The sequence below is a fragment of the Drosophila serrata genome, unplaced genomic scaffold (assembly GCF_035046125.1).
Source record: "Drosophila serrata isolate PLE 108 unplaced genomic scaffold, ASM3504612v1 contig_228, whole genome shotgun sequence".
In the NCBI taxonomy this organism is placed as follows: Eukaryota; Metazoa; Arthropoda; class Insecta; order Diptera; family Drosophilidae; genus Drosophila; species Drosophila serrata.
Window position 1 is genome coordinate 759,944 of NW_028257126.1, and position 17,932 is coordinate 777,875.

The 17,932-nt window shown below is 40.5% G+C and overlaps 3 protein-coding genes across 27 annotated transcripts; 1 reads left to right on the forward strand and 2 right to left on the reverse strand.

The window, feature by feature from the left end:
• Positions 1-469: 469 nt before the first annotated feature.
• Positions 470-14,793, reverse strand: CtBP (C-terminal binding protein). 25 transcript variants are annotated; one of them, XM_086829938.1, is made up of 8 exons: positions 14,626-14,776; positions 6,970-7,434; positions 6,607-6,912; positions 6,270-6,530; positions 5,735-5,866; positions 5,402-5,624; positions 1,613-1,908; positions 470-1,331 (listed from the first exon to the last, which is right to left on the reverse strand). In XM_086829938.1, exons 2-8 carry the CDS (start codon positions 7,162-7,164, stop codon positions 1,242-1,244), a joined length of 1,503 nt encoding a protein of 500 aa, XP_086686064.1. In that variant the 5' UTR covers positions 7,165-7,434; positions 14,626-14,776; the 3' UTR covers positions 470-1,241. The 25 variants fall into 25 exon arrangements, with proteins under 25 accessions (XP_086686064.1, XP_020813331.1, XP_020813329.1 ...); XM_020957672.2 differs by having other exon boundaries at positions 1,598-1,908; XM_020957670.2 differs by having other exon boundaries at positions 1,613-1,932.
• Positions 14,164-17,866, forward strand: LOC110188106 (protein MEMO1). Its single transcript, XM_086829945.1, has 7 exons — positions 14,164-14,334; positions 15,056-15,266; positions 16,645-16,726; positions 16,794-16,862; positions 16,927-17,039; positions 17,098-17,209; positions 17,283-17,866. The coding sequence occupies exons 2-7, from the start codon at positions 15,218-15,220 to the stop codon at positions 17,743-17,745; spliced, it is 888 nt and encodes a 295-aa protein (XP_086686071.1). The 5' UTR covers positions 14,164-14,334; positions 15,056-15,217; the 3' UTR covers positions 17,746-17,866.
• On the reverse strand, positions 15,300-16,556 carry LOC110188105 (uncharacterized). The gene is made up of 2 exons (XM_020957676.2): positions 16,284-16,556; positions 15,300-16,232 (listed from the first exon to the last, which is right to left on the reverse strand). The coding sequence occupies exons 1-2, from the start codon at positions 16,364-16,366 to the stop codon at positions 15,416-15,418; spliced, it is 900 nt and encodes a 299-aa protein (XP_020813335.1). The 5' UTR covers positions 16,367-16,556; the 3' UTR covers positions 15,300-15,415.
• Positions 17,867-17,932: the final 66 nt, after the last annotated feature.

A 17,932-nucleotide genomic window follows, 5' to 3' on the forward strand; every position in this document is an offset into this window, starting at 1 on the left:
GCAATTTATTGGCAGGCAATCTCGCTTTGACTCTCGAAAAATTCGAGTGCAAAATAATCGTATGGCGTTACTCATCTTATTATTAGGTCTTTGGCTTAACTGTTTCGAAGAAATGTTATACGAAGAGAGTGGAAAATATAAGTGAGTGAGTGAACAAGAAAGAGTTGTTCACTCCCTTTATTGTTTATATGTTCTATTAGTGTATTTCTGTTCAGTTGTTAAATTACACTGTATTACCTTTCTTTGCTTAGTTTTTAATTTCAAATGCTAGAGAAATGTGGAACTCAGGAGTCTCTTTATGAACAGTGAACCAGCAAGCAATATTGGTATGTTTAACAATTTACAAGTGAACATGTTCATCCCAGTGAATAATATTTATCAGACACTAATCTGTGGGTAACCTGCAACCTTGCGAGCTCAACTGCCGAATGTAACTCTTTGTTTCGATAATTCCATTAAAATGCAAGTGTTGTCGCTGTTTCATTTATTTTTGTTTTTTTTTTTTGTTTCCTTTTTAATTATATATACTTTAAACATAGCTTAGCTCTATACGACTCCTCTCTTGTGTGTGTTGCATTTGTTTTGTTTCTAGTAGAGTTCTTTTGGATTTGTTTGTATACCAACGTAATCTTGTTTCGGTTTCTTTCTTGAAATTTAAAACGTTTTGTGTGTTTGCGCTTATATGTAGGTAACATATTTTTCCTCCTTTACTTACACTTTTGCTGCAATAAAAATAAAAAATCTTAAATTGTAACCGTAAAGTTCTAGATAGTTACAAATTAAAGTCTAGGGATGTAATTAATTCTTGAGGAGCTTAGTTCTGTGTGTGTGGGATTATCTCTGCTATCCACCCAATTTTTTACTCGTCCTTGTTTCCTGCGTTGTTTTTGTTTGTTGGGGGAGGTCTGGTAATGCAAATATGTATCGTATTTTAAATATTAAAAACATATAGAAACTTTTGGAAAAATTCAAATCAAGCGCTGGCGCAAGCGGCGCAAGGAATCCTTCATTAGAACAGAAGAAGAACCACACGCCACGGATTCTGGGACTCCACACTCCACACACATATGACAGATAGATGACGACTACTCCTGGGATTTAATGTTAATCTTGCTTCCGTTCGTTCATTCCTTCCAGTTGGTTGTGCTGGACTCCGTTGCGCCACTCCCCGTTGTCATCATCACTCTACTCCCTAGCTCTGGGCTCCAGCTTCGTGGGTCAGCAGCTGCAGCATGTGATGCCTACGGCGCCTCCGCCGCCGACTCAGCCTTCACCTCCGCTTTTATGCTCGACGATGACAGGTGATTATTAGGGTCGGGCGCACTCAGGGGCTAAAAAGCAAGAGGAGGGCAAGGATAAGGATTAGCAACGCATGTCCAAGTCGGTTTCAGTAAGCAAGCCCTAGCCTATAGCCAACACTCAACTACGACTAACCAACCAGTGACTAACGATAACAGCAACGAACACGGACTAACTGGGAGAGCCACACACAACACAACACACACACGTTTACCACAGAGAGTTTCTGCCGCTTGTGGCGGGAGGTTGGCAAACGCACACACAAACACAAGACAACAGAGCTTTATGGGCTACCTACCGATTGGCTACTCACAATTCCAAGAGGCATTCCACCACCGACCTGGTGGTGGGGCGACAAATGCGGCCCCGCTGGCACAGCGTTGTTCGGCGATGGTAGGAGGCCAGCGGCGGCGGCTGCAGCAGCGGCAGCAACGGCGGCCGCAGCAGCGGCCACGGAGGAGTTGGGCGGCGGCGGCGGAGCCAGTGCAGCGGCAACAGCGGCGGCTGCTGCAGCGGCTGACGGACCGCCGACGGCTGTGCTGCCCAAGTTGGTTGTGCTGTGGGGACCATCGTGCGGCGTGGTGCTGTGTGCCCGATGATGCAGTGCGCCTGTATAATAGCCGCCATTTAATCCTGGATTGTATTTCGATTTGGTTCATATTTTGGTAGTTGAAAGTTAGGTAAAAAGTTATGAAATGTTGCTGTTTTTGTTGGTTTTGGTATTATGTGGAGGGACTGTTGGTTTCGATTTGCTATAATCTTTCTCTTTTTTTTGTTCTGAGTGCAAGTTAGTGGTAAACGTTGGTAGTTGGCAGAGTCTGTGTGTAATCTGGGAAGTGGCGACTGACTTATGAGAGAAATCTTGAGTTGAATAGTGATGCAATGATGCAATGTTGAAGGTAACAGCCGCGCTCGTCGCTCCTAAAAATTCAAATTTTCCGATACCAGAGCTCGCAAATAACAAATGTCCTCAAAAGCAGAATAATCATTCGGCTTACATGGTTCTTCGAGTCATCACGATCTTTGGAACCATTCATTGTTGGTGTGGTTTTCTTCTTATGTTTATCAATACAAATATTAATTTTACTCTTATAAATATTAATCTGTAATTCTGGTATTTTCGGGTTCATAATTCAAGTTATGGTTTCGTTAAACACGACATAGGAAACAATTTAAAATCGTTTCATAGTGTTGTTTTTGAATGATAGTAACAAGACAAACTCAACTGAGAACACTGGACAACAAAAGCCAAAACGAAGGGCAACCAAATGCCCGGTTATATTGAGAAAAGGATCAGTTGTTTTTAACGAGCTCTGGTTTTATAGAGTGACGCCATACTTAGTGTTCGGGGGATTAGGCGTGTTTCTTCCCTGAAATTCGAGTCATGGGACGGAATTGATCTGGTTTTCTACAGCTAAAGGTACAAATGAGCTATGGCTAAAGATTCCGCCTGCCGTTGGGCCATTCATTGCTGACTTTCGCCGAGATTACTCTTTATACTTAATGGTGTGCTCTGCGCTGCTTGCTCTCAATAATCATCCATTATCATCCCAAGATAACAATAAATTGGTCGACGGCACAGTCTTTCTTCAAATATTTATCAAAAGTGGACACAATTTGACAGCTTCCGATTTGCAAAGTTAAAACAATTGTGTTCATGAAAGATTTTGTTTTATTTGTTTTTATCTTCTTGTTTTTTGTTTGTTTGTTTTTTTTATGAAAATGTTTTTCTTGGTTTTCAAATAAACGTCTCATTGATTTTTTGTTGTTTTGTTTCGTTTCGTTTTGTGCTTCATCGTCAATTGTTACGCTTGTAATTTTATTTAGCTTTCACAGTTATTAAAAATATCCTTTTTATACATTACAAAATAACAGTATTTTATTCCTTTGTCTCATTACGTTTACTTTTAGACTTATGCTTATTTATGTTTTACTTTGCTCATTTGTTGTTGCAGCTTGTTATATAGGATGTGTGTGTGTGTGTGTGTTTGATGTGTGAGTGTATACAGCTTCTGTATTTCGTGTTTGTTTTGTTTTTCTTTTTTAGTGTGCTTTATATGTGTGTATGTTTTGTGCTTCTAATGTTTTAAATAATTCACAATTTTTGGAACTTACAAAAAACAACCGAATAAACAAAAAAAAAAAAACAAAATAGAATAGAATAGAATAAAGCTAGGAAAGGGATTAAGGACTTGGGCAATACATTCCACCCGATGAATTAGAATGGAAAATATGTTCTTGAACATTATCGGATAAGATACCTATAAAGGCAGTTATGAATATTTAAGAAAATTAGAGAACAAATAATGCAACCAAACATTGGAGACGATTCCGCTTGAAGCTTTTAGTAATTAAACTTAAATTGCAAAATTGTACAAAATTATAGTCTTATAATTTTTGTCGCTCGCCTGTGTATCTATGTGTATGTAAATATATATTCTCGGTAAATAAAATTACAATTTACACGCTAACAATGTTTAATGTACCACTCGCTGATGATGATGATGATCATATATGCTCGCTATATCATCATCGTCGTTTCCCAGCTGCCTTTATCGTTAAGGTCTAAATCTAAGTTCATTAATATTACATGTATTATCTTCTCTTTTTTTCTTTGCTTTTCGTTTTTGTTTATTTTTTCGATTTGTTTTGCTGGTTTTCGCTTTAATATAATTTCATTTATATATTTTAAAATGTACATAGACTATGCGTTAATTTAACTGTAGTTTTCTGCTTCTTTCTGTTTCTGTTTCTGGATAGATGGTAGTTGAATCCGACGCGCCGTGTGTTATCAGATCTATACTTTGCACATAAAGTCATTATTCATTTCTCTGCCGCTTGATTTAGCCAATCGAAAATACAAGAATTACATACGTAAGGCGAAAATAAACGTGGATGATGAGATCATTTTGTAATACAGAGCAGAGCGTTGAGCAGCCAAATTAAAATTTTTCTTGGGCTTCATATGTTTTCTTATTCGAATCATTTTACAATAGTTTGTCAGCAATAAATGGCGCAACATAACATAAACAATTTTCTTAAGCTCAAAAGTATGTTTCGACGTTTCGGGAGTTACCCATTTTGGAATTATTGGCATGGTTCGTTTCTCGTTTATAATAATAATAATAATGATAATCATTTTTAAATACACAATGAATACGTGGCTAAATGTGAGGACTACACTGAACATAATTACTTTACATACTTTCCGCCGATTGTTTCTTCTAGTTTCTGTTCAAGGCGGATACATGTGTGGGGCATGGAAGAAGAGGGGCCAAATGGGGGAGTTTCGCGAAACATTAACAACAATAATCCATCATATTGTTTACTTTCACCTTGTTTTTGATTTGTAAATAATCTTTAAACTTATTTATTTATATGTATGTATATAATGTCACTCTATTTATGCTTTCGCGCTTATATTTTGTTTTTGTTTTTAATCAAAGAATTTAAATGCTTATCGTGTTAGCTTAAATTGATTTTCACAAAGTGGCAGGCCGAAATGGGAATTTCAAATAGTACGCATGGGACAAATAAATGTATTTTCGAAAGTGTTTTGCCAAAACAATGCATATACATACATACACACATACGTAACTCTTTTACCGTAACACCGGCTGTGCTGTAATCCTCCTCTCATCGACGTCAAACATTCCGATTTTATGTATATACATATGCATATATCTATACATATATATATATGGATCTGTAGCTTAAACTTATATATCAACTCTTATAGCGTGTGTGTTCTTGAATCTTGCTTTAAATGTTATACTTTCTTCTCTGAAGCGCATCTCTGCGCTCGCCTATATATATATATATACTTTTGAATAAGTCTGAGAAAGAATAGAAGTATGTTTTGTGTGCGTGTGTAGGTATGGTAAGGTGTATGTGTGATTGTGTATTTTATAAAGTAATGTGTGTGGTTTAAACGATTTCTGGTATTGTATTGAATGGTTTTTGCTCGGTTTTGTTGGTTGATTTCTTTTGTTTTTTACTTGTTTTGTTTCTATTTTGTTTTATAACGCTCCCTTCTTGCTCGCCTGTCTCTCTGTCTCTCTCTCTGTCTACTTTTCTTGATTTGATATCATTTGTAGTTTACCTTCGGGATAAACAGCCGCCGCAACGCCACCGGCGGCAGCGGTCGGCGGCGTGCGCATGAAGTACTCCTTGTTGACGCAGTTCCTCAGGACGTCTGGAATATTGCCGACGATCGCTCGACGGATCTCGGTGGCCGCCATTTCGCGCAGCTCCGTGGCGGACGCATCGCTGAAGAAAGCGGCATGCGGTGTACAGATCAGATTGGGAGCATCCTTCAGTGCGCCCTGCAAGTCAATAGGAATTTGGTTAGTCCAGAACACATCCGTCGTGGGTGCGGCGCCAACTCAGATTGCGTAAAATGTCTCGTTTTACAACAATCTCTTACTTGAAATACATTGTAAGGTTCGTTTTCGTGCACGTCCAATGCGGCTGCCCTTATCCGTCCTTGTTTCAGCGCCAACGCCAAGGTCTCGTCATCGACCAGACCGCCCCGGGCGGTGTTCACTAGAAATGCACCAGGTCGCATCTGAAAATAAAGAATACAAATGTTTAAATAGCTGCGAAGGAACACCTATACAATTTGAAACATGAGACCACATACATACATATGTATACTGCACTGAGATATTAATAAATGTGGATAAAGTAGGTAAAGAAGAATGAATGCCAGAAGATATCATTACTATAAATTTTTTAAGCCGGAAACCAATTAATAAATCGATATGTTAAAGTTTAGATACAATAAAATCTTTTGGGTTCACTTCATCATCGATGACGTTTCCCAATAATTGGTGTATCGTAAACCTTTTTCAAAAATCAAAAAACGATACAACGGATATATTTAACCGATATTTTCTGCTTGTCATCCTGACCAAACGTAATAAATAAATTTCAAAGTGCTTCCCAAAATTAATTGTAAACCAACTCACCTGTTTAATTGTGAACTCATTGATTAAATGATGGTTGTGCTCGTTAAGCGTACAATGCAGAGAAACGCAGTCAGACTGGAAAAGCAGATCCTGTAGCGTGTAGACGCGTGTGAGGCCAAGCGACTTGTCGATGCCATCGGGCAGGTAGGGATCATAAAAGATTACATTGAAGCCAAATGCCTTGGCGCGCAGGGCGACGGCGCTGCCGATGCGGCCAAGTCCCACCAGACCCAATGTGTCACCGCGGATGCGTGCGCAGCCCTGCGAAGGGAAATCGATGTAAGTTAATTTGAGCTTCTAACTAATTTAATTTATAGTATATGTATATACAACTTACATGCGCTGCCTCCCGCACTTGCTCGGGTCCGGTGAACTTTTTGCCTTCGCGCACCATATTCGCCAACCAGTATGTCCGTCTGTAGAGGTTGAGGATCAAGCACATCGTCGTGTCCGCCACCTCTTCGACTCCATAACCGGGAACGTTGCAAACGGCAATGCCCAGTTCGCCCGCCGCCTTCACATCGATGTTGTCTGTGCCGCTGCCGATGCGCACTATGATGCGTAAAGCTTTAAACTTCTCCAGATCTTCCTTTGTCAAGATAATGGTGTGCCACATCAGTGCTCCCACTGCCTCGTTGAGTACCTACAAATTAAAGAAACGTACTTAGTAGGGGGATAACCAAAGACGCAAGTCTCTAACCTTTTCGTGTATTTCGGAGGTGCTCTGTGCATCGCAAAAGGCCACCGTGGCCACATCTTTAAGGATGGGCATTTCGATGGAGCAATCACGTCCATCGAGGAGGGCCACCAATGGCCGGGCCTGAAGCGGGCCGTTGGCGAAGCTGCCCTTCACATCGATGCGCGAACGCTTCGGCATCATTAGATTTTTGTCCATCTCGCACTGTCACTGTTTTTGTCAGGTGTCCCCTACTCTTCGGTCGTCGAGTTGTATCTTTCTAAAACTCCCGAACTTTGTTCCTCTGGATTCTCTGTCAGTGGTTTACCGTGAGCAAAGCGCAGGCTTGTGAGGAATAGAGCCCTTTCACTGCTCTTACTGATGGCTGAGCGACCGTTTTAAGTTAAATCAATGAAAAAAAACCGTTTGAAGACTATACTATGCAAACGTTGCAATCATTTTTGGCGCTTCATATTGACATCGAGAATCCTGCAATGAAAGCAACATAACGAGAAACATATAAATTAAATGGAAAACATGAAATGTGATGTTGTCGTTAAGAGAGCAGAAAAAAAAGAAAGAAAAAAATAAACACAATGTCAGCAAAAATTGGCCGATGAAGTTTTTGTTTGCATTTCGCCGACATCAGCGATAAAGCTACGTTATTGCCGCACTCACATATCCCCCGCCCTTCTTTCATATTCCCGCCGTATCATTGAGTGAAGTGGATGGGGAGGAGTGGACATGGCGGTGGGTGGGTGTTGGGAGGTGTCGTTGCAGAAACATAGAAATTTAACGCTGTTCACAAGCGACAAACAAATTCTCTGGCCTGTGCCCGCTGGTTACCCTCGTTCCGCACCAGAAAGGGCGTGGCTTAAAGGCCATGTGGGCTCGACCCCCGCCCGCAACTGGTAGAACGATTTAGACGCTTGAACAAAAGTCAGTTACTCAGGAGCACAAGGTACTGTACCCTCACATAGGGGCCTATATGTATGATCGACTCGGATTACGTGTAGTAGTAGTCACCCACCGTATCTTATCAACGGGCACTTCTTGGTTATCTGACGAGGAATGGCATGGGACGACGGATGGCAGGAAATTTTAGCTCGGCGTGATGACAATGTGACCGATACATGCTTGTACATACATATGTGTTTGGGATTGACTTAAGTGTGACCTGGAACGCCGGGAGCGACTGTGTTTGCTTTAAAATGTATTTTTATTTTTAGGATTCTCATTAAAAATACTATAAAGCTTGGATGTGCAATTGTGACTCTTTCAGCTTCCAGAGCTCTTTCTGGTTATAGTTTTGTTCAAAGCCCTTTCCGCTTAGTAATTCCAAAGCGAAAAATACATATCGGCGGCAAGAGTATAAAGAACAATAGCAACTTTGTTACCCAAAACAAATTTAAAAATGCAAAAAGTAAAACACCTAGTTCCCTGAATGAAATGAAATAATCCGGCAAAAAGTAAACGTAAGTATCCCATTAATTGCGGACTGACATTTGAGTAGTTTTTGTTATATTTAAACAGAGGAGATTTACTATACATTGCTGATAAGCGCAAAGCGCAAAAATCGGTACAAAGTGTATGCAATGAGCCCTATATATAGGTTCATATACGTGCACACACAAAATATATTTATATAATATACGATAAGCTCGGAATGACTGTCTCTATGGCTATAAGCTATGTTTATACAAACATCTTTCCCGCGTCGCAACCATCAGTCACTTCCCATCAGCCTTGTGTCACGTATTGAGCCAAAGTATGAAAGACCGACGAGACTACAATAATAATATTAGTAATAAAAACTGAAAGAACAATAATGCACCGAGTTATTTATTTATTTACTTTTTGCACAACGTCAAAAAGGGTTTCTCTGTATTTTAAAATAGACTCGCCTGGAATACTCTTTTAGAGATAAATTCCGATTAACAATATAAGAAAATACAAAATAAAAGTAAACAATAATGACTAGAGTCATGGAAAGAACAAAATTCCAAGCTCAATCACATCACAAAAGCAATTCCTTTGCTTTGTATATTTTTGTTATATTTTTCAAGCCAAGTGGATGCAAAGTATTATTTTGTTTAATGTCTAAACAATTTCATCATGTGCCCCTCTATTTAATGCGAATTTAGATTTTGATTTTTTAACGGAACATAACTTATTTATTATGAAAAAAGAATACTAATATTTCATTTCTCTCTATCTTGCTCCTACACCTATTGGCTTCTCGGAAAATATGGCTTAAAAATGTTTAAATGTTAGCTGGATATTGTTAAAAAGTTTCCAGCATTTATTCGTTGGACTGGGATATTAGATTAACTTGGACACTTTAGGTCACCCAATCCGAAACATTTAAGGCGATTGGTTTTTTAGTTATTGGTTTAGATCACTTTTTTCAAGAGTTTGCTCTCCTTTGAAGCTAAAAATTGCACAAGTGCGCCTTAGCAGTTTCGATCAACATTCGAAATGGAAAATGTCAGAGTTTTTCAAACCGCGCCAGAAACCAGTTTTGCTTCAGGTTTTGCTTTTTTTTGTACTGAATGGTGGCACAGGATGTGCTAACCGCAATGTGCGAGCGCCCACGCTGTAAAAGAGACATGGGAATCCATCGAAACGACATGGAAAACCTGTTGATGCCGCGGGGTTATAAAGGAATAATAGGGAATAAACATGAATTAAAATCATATAACACTACAAATCACAGTCAACAACCAATAACCATTATAAAACCAACTAGCGTCGGTGTGCGCAATGGTTTGTATCTAACAGATACATTCGAAGTACGACGCGTTGCTACCTGAGCCCCTTGTGTCTGCCTATAGCCGATTCCGATTCCGATGCTGAGGCGAGCTGCCCAACAAATCGACTTCAGTAATGCCAGTTTAGCTTCTTTTATTGATGAATTACGAACTTTGATCGTAAAGTAACTCTACTTAGTTATATAGATTTATAAACTGACTTGAATGATTTATATTTATACCCCAAAAAAACTAATCGACCGACATGAAACACGGCAGTTAGTATTACTTCAACCGGTTTCAAGGATCATATAGATAGTATTCAGGCTACTTTTGTTGGATAATTTTAAAGATACTTTATACAGGCACTAAATTTAAAAGTATGAACTCCACGTCACAGAGTCTTTTAGTAATGCACCTCTTTAAGATCTACATGAATTGACCAAAAAGTTTCCTAGTCAATAACTTTGAGAAACATGTCAAATCATGCTCACGCATTCCTCAATTGCTTGGATTTGCCAAATTAACGATTACTCGCTATCGGATTTCTGGCACCACTAGTGAGTGAGCGGCACCACGAGTAACTCCGACCGCGATGACGATGGCCGCGTACATACTATATCTTTTTATGGCCAGGGGACAGCAGGCGGCACAGCAACAAACCAACAACCAAACCAAACCAAACCAAACCGAAAACCGGTTTATCAACATGAAACGAGGCAGACGGACGCGACGCACGATAAAAGAGAGGCCGTAAAGGAACTAAAAGTGGCCGAGGGGAAGAGTGTGTAGTGGAAAGTCGGCAAAAGAGCAAACTCAATGGTTATGTTCTTTTTTCTTTCATCCGATTTTGTTTTCATTTCTTTGTTGGCAATTTTTTCCCTTTGGCCACCATTTCAGTCAGGAAAAACTGTGTTCGCTTAAATTGTTTGTTGGCTTAATGCCTTTGCGCGAAATGTACATGCAAACATACATACATACATACATACATGCGTGTGTTCTTGAACACGTTTTAATAAGTCATGCGCATCAGGAGCAAACAGTTTTTAAAGCGTTCGAGTGCCAGGAAAACTTTAGGAATTTCCAGAGGGAGGATACTGGGGGAAGCTGCTGCTGCTGCATCGGAAAATTGAAAACGCTACTGCTCATGCGTCATTACTGCGACGGCTTTGGCGAATTTCGTACTTTAAGTTTACTCGAGAAACTTGTTTTTTTTGTTTTTTTTTTTGCCTGACTCAACGGGTGCTGCGCTGCGCTGCTTCTTTCAGCTTCGTGACGTTGCGTTCCCGCGTTTTTACGGCCCCCGCAGCCTCCACCACCTCCTCCTCCCGTTGCTCTTTTTTCGTTTCTCGTTTGGTTTCAATTTCTGCCTTCCATTTCATGCATTTGTGTTAAAGCCGGCTGTTAAGATGACGCGAAAAGCCTCGTTGTTGAACGAAACCAGAGCTACTCGACAATGAGATACCTCTTGAAAAAACTGGAAACCATTTGTATGGAAAATTAATCATTGTGCGGTTTAGAGATACATATGTACATAATAATTTATGGGGGCTCGCGGTTGCGATATTGTATACATTGTTTTCAATATTGTTTGTACATTCGATGATGAGTTAAAGCTGTTTTCGGCTAGGCTTGTACATTTCAGGAAAAACGTGGAAGATGGAGCAAGAAAGAGACTTGGATTGCATAAACTCCCGAATTTAAAGCGTTATAGGAAAGATACAAGTTAAGCGACTTCTGCAAACTTTTCATAAAAAACAAATCACTCTTTAACAACAATGTGGCTGCCCTCGTTTTTAAATGTGAACAGTATTTAAATAACCAACGGTTTAAAAACAATAGTATTCCATCAGAATGTATAAGAGCAGACCGTGTGTTTAACAAATGTTGTGTCTGTATATACAGAAACCGACAAAATACACACTTTATCAAGTAATATTTTAGAATCTTAAACATTTTTGCGGAAACCACTAACTGTCCGGCTGCGCGACATTGACCAATGTTTTCATTCGTCTGCATTTGTCATTCTGCATTTCTTGTTTATTATTGCTTTTCCTCTCGCTTTCCCATTTTATTTTATTTTAATATTGATTGGTGCCCGGTCTGTGAATGACGCACATTGAAAACTGCAAGCCAGCATAGCGCGAGTAGCAAGGGACCAGCAGTCGGGGAACAAAAAGAAAAGGAAAAAACAAAATAAATGAAATTTAACTTATCTATTGCCCCCTCTTGTACGTTTAAAAATGGCTGGGGTTTCTATTATTGGTATATCTGTATCTCTTGTTTTAGACAGATTTTGGCTGAGCCATTTGAAATTGTGTGTATGTTGTTATTTGTACTTATACAGAAGCGAAGCACACAGGTCGATCAATAGAGAGGGAAATCACGAAACGAAAACGTACCCTGGGCTTCTTATCGGCTTATAAATTTGATAAGCAACGTAATGGCCTAGTACACAACTTACATTGTTACATTTCAAACTTTATTCGAGTTAACTACTAACAAAAGTACTCTTAAACATGACTAGATCCGATCGGCTTTTGATAGTATTAAGAATATATCATTATATTCGCATTTCTTTACCCGTAACAAACAGTTTAAAGAACCCAATATATCTCTTTACCTACGAGTGCCTACGGTATAAAGACATATTGCTGCCATTGTATTTTTGCCCGAATTTTAGTTTCCGACTTGTATTTAAATTTAAATGCTATGTGCTATTTCAGATGCTGCTTTCGCTTGGGTTCTTCTCTCCCATCCCCATTTTTCTGACATCCTCGCCTCAAAGTGTGAAATTCTTTGGGCAGGTGTGCATTTTTTCACGCGTGCAGCAGTCGGCAACAAAAAAAAAAAATACCCGACCAACACACACCGCATAAAAATAGAGAACAATGTTGTGATTTGTGAGGAAGGAAGTGCATAGTAAATAAATAAACGATATGAGGCGAATGTGGATTTAAGCCCAATCAAATATATAAAAACTAGTAATTAAAGAATTAATTTAAGCTACCAGAAATACTTGTTTTTAAATCCTTTTAAGGCAGAATCAAGGAACCCACTTAAAATCAATAAGTTTAAAAATTTTGGATTCAGGCAATATTATCTTATCCCAACTGCACAACAAAAAAACAATCAAGGTTTTTTAGTAAATAAATAAAAATTTGTACGGCCTTGTAATATTCGAGAATCTTATATTGTGTGAAAATAAGATTGAAAATCCTCGCTGGAGTTTTGACAACTGCAGCAGGCAGGAGGAGCAGGAGCAGCAGGAGCAGCAACGACAACAATTCCGCCGCAAGTGCGAGTGGGCGGGCGGGTAGCGGCATGGGGAGAGGTGCTTCGGCCAGAGTTGCTCGCCTGTGTGTCTGTGTACGTGTGACTGTGTCTCCGAATGGCTGCATGTGTTTGTGAGTGTGATGGGTACAGGCACGTCGGGCAGTGAAAGGGCGGCGAAACAAAACGAGCGAAGAAGCAACGACAAAAACACGACAATCGCAAAAATTGTAATAAAACTAGAAACAAGCGGCAATACGAATTGAAATGGGAAGCAGAAAAAATGGGTAGCAATATATATATGTATTTATGCGCCACTTTATCAAACTCGTCGAGAGTTGTATGCGTGTGTGTTGTGTGTGGATTTAAATCCGAATAAACAAAACATAAAATATAATTCCGACGGGAGGAGCCGTTTCAGAGTATGGGTAGCTGCCAATGTGAGTAATTTTCAGTCAATATGCGAGCACAAAATATTTATATGTACCCCCCAGTCTTAAATGCGAAAACTTTAAAGCTCTGATATGCTGGGGAGAACTCTTCAGTGATAAACAGCGAGAAAAGGCCAGACACTTTCACCCTTTAAAGGATTTTAATCCTCTCGCTTGAAATGTGTCAACATGAGGCTTTAGTTAGTTTTCAAACTCGTTGGTTTTCGTCTCCACTCTGTTCCGTTTCCTCCCCCTCTCTTTCGGCGGCAAAACAACGATGAGACAGCATGTTGCAGTGGAGTGGGGACGAACGGGAGTGGGCGTTGCGCAGTGAACCTTGCGTGTATATTGTCGCTAGGCGGGCGCAAAAAAAATATAGAAACATATAGACGAAATAGACACAAACGCAAGAGAGCGTGTGCTTGTGTGTGTATCTGCCGCCTCTGTGTGTGTGGGAAAATAATTGCACAATTTTATTTATGTTTTGCATAGAATATGGCAGCAGGCGTTGCTCACTCACTCGCACACACTCACTCACTCAAGCGCATTAAACCGCAACAATACTTGGTCAAGTGTGCGTGCACCCACACAGAGCCACACATACTCATATGTATAAAAAGTAGTTCCGCTTTAAAATTCATCAGAATTCTGCACGTTTAAATTTTTCTTGTACACGTTCATCGCACCCGCACACATACAAGAGCACACTCGTTGCAAACAGAAAGGCAAAATGAAATGGTAATCCGGCAGAAAAATAGAATTTTAGTATTATTAAATCGCTGAAACGATTCAGCGGCGCACAATTATATTTTTTTTCGGCCTTTTTTCTCTCTCGCTTATTCGTTTTTCTTTGTACGGCGGCGACAGCGGCGTCTTTTCTTTCTCTTTTTTTTGCGAGTTTACGACTGCACAAAATTCACGTGCCAAAACCATAGGTCACACACAATTTTCGAATGCACAATCCTGGCGGCGCGTTCATACACCGTCGGCGAACATTTTTCACAAGTTTTGTGCACTTTCCGGCCAGTTTTCCAAAAATTTCTTTACCAGCAACGCGTCCAAATTCCACTCGCAGCTTTCAAAATGGCGGACTACGAACACGGCGGATTTTAGGTTTTAGTACAGCAGAAATGACGCTATGCCGCGATGCTCGGCTGTCGATGACGCGTTGCCGCGCAATACGTGCGCCCCCACAATTGCGAGCGGCGGATGGATTTAACACACACCTGGGCTATACGTTGGCGTCCAATTTGCCACGAAACGTGTCTCGAATTGCACAAAATTTATTGCGGAAATTCTATAATTCAGCGCCACCACTTGCACACATAAATTACTAGTGTGACCGCGTCCAGGCCGATAAATTATACCAATTCGCCACTATCGAGTATATACAAACTAGAGCTGTCAAAACATCGATGGACCTATCGATAGCATTTGTTTTCTGATAGTTGTGGATAATTTAATGCAGATGACTATTTTGGAAGTCGTAAGGAAATGTTAACAGTTACCAGCAGCATATTCGAATGGTTTCATGTGTTCCCCTGAAAGCACCAGAATAGAATAGTAGCGAATTCCTATTTAAAAAATAATTGGATGGTAAATGGTGGCAGTGCGAACACGAATTTATCTTTACTTCTATTTATCGATTATCGGTAGTTGGCAACCCTTGTTCATGCTCATCCCTAAAACAGAATCAAATTTTTGAGATCAGAAGTTTGGCTATTAAAAATATATTTGAAAGTCATTTATTGTAGACCAGTAAGTGCCGTCACTGGGTTTAAGCTATCAAATATAACGTGCTAAAAAGGGGTCCTTGAAATGCCTGCCAGAAAAGCAACACACGCCGGGAGCTGGTACACAGACTCCGGTAAGTAATAGACAAAGAAGATAACGCAATCAATTGCATATGCATTTATATATACTCATGTATTTCACCTGTGTGCTAGTGTGAATAAAGTTTTTCGATTAACAATTACTAAATTAAATTCTTTGAAGTTTCATAATGAAGATAATTCTTCAAATGTCCTTTTCCGGATCGGAGCCCATGGCATTGCGAATTTCGTCCATACGATCGTAGGCAATCTCGGTGGCCCAGCACATACGTTTTTCTAGTTCGCTGTTGCGCAGTCTTTGCTGACGCAGTGCGTCCAGGCCGCGCTCCAGCTGGGTACATGCCTTGAAAAATGTACTGAGCTCTGGGATATCCCCAAACTCTCCTGGATGTCGGCTGAATCCCTGCTTGGCATCGGACGTCAACTTATCTAGCCGGTTTTGCTGGAAACGCGTATCGAACATAGTCTTCAGTTCGTGAGTCGTCACCTTGCCCAGCTCGTTGTTGGTCTCATTCAGGTGCAGGTCCCGAATGCGAGTATTTAGGCCTGAAAAATTCACCGATTCGAACTTTTCACCGATTCCCTGAAAGAGTTCGTAGCTCTGTTTTAGCTCCAACTGCATCTTCTGTAGATCATCGTCGATGCTTTTGGCTGCCTGACTTCCAAGAAATTCGGCACGAAATTTGGGATCCTTGGGCGGACTTTCGTACTGTCCCGATGCTTCTGATCTTTGAAAGGAACTGGTGGATGTGGAATTAGCATTTGGTTCCATTTTCTGGTCACCTTTCTTCGGTGTAAAATCCTTTTCGCTGCTGTTGGCTGAAGAGCCCTTTCCACTGCTTGCTAAGGAGCTCTTTCCACTACCAGAAGACGAAAGGCGCTTTATGGCGCCTGAGGGCTTTTTAGCCTTTTTGTTCTTTGTAGAGAATCCAAAAATTGGCAACGGATTCGGACTCAAAAGTATTTCATTAGTCATCTCCCTGTCTACGTCACCTGTGGCCCTATCACAAAGAACATTAATTTCTTCTCCCCTTCTAGGCTTTAGGACTTACTCTTGAGACAGTATGGCCGTCAGTTCATTGCGTATACGATTCATCAGTTCGTCGCTTTCCTGTGTCTTCTTATCATCTGCCATGATTAATTAAAACTTGAATTTTAATATAAATATAATTATTTGTTCTGTTGTGATATGCTGTTAGATTCGAAAAAAGTTCTTTGCGTTTGAACAGCTATTTGTTAATTTGTTGCTAAGCAACACCAGGCAAGCTTTGTTGAATTTATTTTATTGCTCCACATGTATTCTCTACAGTTTAGAATTCGATTTGCTAAAACTCAAGAACGAAAAACATATGATGCTTTATTAAAAGCGTAATGAATATTTTATAATCACATGTTTCCTTTCCATTTTCCTAGCCCCTGAGCTCTCTAGGCAGTTGGATGGTTGGCTGCACGCTGCCGAGCTCTCCCACGGACCTGCCCGCGCCATCATTGCCCCGTAAGTTGGAGTCAGAGGAAGCTGAAAGAGTACAGATAATCCTTTAAATAATTTTCCATTCATGCAGGCATGCCGGCTACACGTACTGTGGGGCTTGCGCTGCGTTCGCCTATCGTCAAGTCAGCCCCGTTGTCGTGTAAGGAGTTGAAATTACCATATTCATTTCACACGCCTGTAATTGTAGTATTTTTCGCTTGCAGAAAACGAATCTTCATCTTGGGCCCCTCCCACCATGTGCGCCTTCGGGGCTGTGCCTTGTCCGTGTCTAAGAAGTATAAGACTCCACTTTATGATCTCGAGATTGATACTCAAAGTAAGTCAAGCTGTTCTGCCTCCTTTTGATTCCTTATTTATTCTTATGCTTATGGCAGCCAATGCTGAGCTGGAGAAGACCGGCCAGTTCAGCTGGATGGATATGAAAACAGATGAGGATGAGCACTCCATTGAGATGCATTTGCCTTACATAGCCAAAGTCATGGAAGAGTAAGTTAATACTGGTTCTGAGTCTCTCAAGGTGTATTTTAGAATGTCTTACCTTTTCCTTATTTCCATTCAGCTACAAAAACCAGTTCACCATTGTGCCTATTCTGGTGGGTTCGCTGAATCCCGAGCAGGAGGCACAGTATGGTTCCCTATTGTCCACGTACTTGATGGACCCCACCAATCTGTTTGTAATATCCTCCGACTTCTGCCATTGGGGCCAGCGCTTCAATTACACATACTACGATCGCTCCTGCGGCGCTATTCACAAGTCCATCGAGAGGCTTGACAAGCAGGGCATGGACATCATCGAGACACTTAGTCCGCAGGCATTCACCGAGTACTTACGCAAGTACAACAACACCATATGCGGCCGCCATCCCATCGGCGTCATGCTCGGCGCCTGTAGGGCCCTGCAGGATCAGGGCTACGACAAGATGAACTTTAAGTTTCTTAAGTATGCGCAGAGTAGCCAGTGCGAGGATATGGAGGATTCAAGTGTCAGCTACGCCTCTGGCTCCCTTGTCTTTGAGATTTGAGAGATGCTTTGGTATGGCATACAGCAGCTCGGCAGCATTAATATTGTGGAATTTAAGCCTAATGTTTTTTATAATTATTACTAGCCTCAAATTGCAGAAATAAATCCATTTATCAACTTAATATTTCTAAAATTCTAATCTAAAGTTACCAAGACAGCAGGCCGAAATTTCCTATGATTTCTAAGAA

What these genes read in the sequence shown, in the direction of transcription:
- LOC110188105 (XM_020957676.2), bottom strand. Translation starts at nt 16,366, where the DNA reads ATGGCAGATGATAAGAAGACACAGGAAAGCGACGAACTGATGAATCGT. An exon ending in ACGGCCATACTGTCTCAAGA is followed by an intron (nt 16,233 to 16,283) that starts GTAAGTCCTAAA and finishes TCTTTGTGATAG; the next exon opens with GGCCACAGGTGACGTAGACA.
- LOC110188106 (XM_086829945.1), top strand. Translation starts at nt 15,218, where the DNA reads ATGCCTGCCAGAAAAGCAACACACGCCGGGAGCTGGTACACAGACTCC. An exon ending in GCCCGCGCCATCATTGCCCC is followed by an intron (nt 16,727 to 16,793) that starts GTAAGTTGGAGT and finishes CCATTCATGCAG; the next exon opens with GCATGCCGGCTACACGTACT. An exon ending in ATAGCCAAAGTCATGGAAGA is followed by an intron (nt 17,210 to 17,282) that starts GTAAGTTAATAC and finishes ATTTCCATTCAG; the next exon opens with CTACAAAAACCAGTTCACCA.
- CtBP (XM_020957666.2), bottom strand. Translation starts at nt 7,164, where the DNA reads ATGGACAAAAATCTAATGATGCCGAAGCGTTCGCGCATCGATGTGAAG. An exon ending in GGCGGCTGTTTATCCCGAAG is followed by an intron (nt 1,933 to 5,401) that starts GTAAACTACAAA and finishes AATACAATCCAG; the next exon opens with GATTAAATGGCGGCTATTAT. An exon ending in GAATTGTGAGTAGCCAATCG is followed by an intron (nt 1,332 to 1,597) that starts GTAGGTAGCCCA and finishes CTTGCTTTTTAG; the next exon opens with CCCCTGAGTGCGCCCGACCC.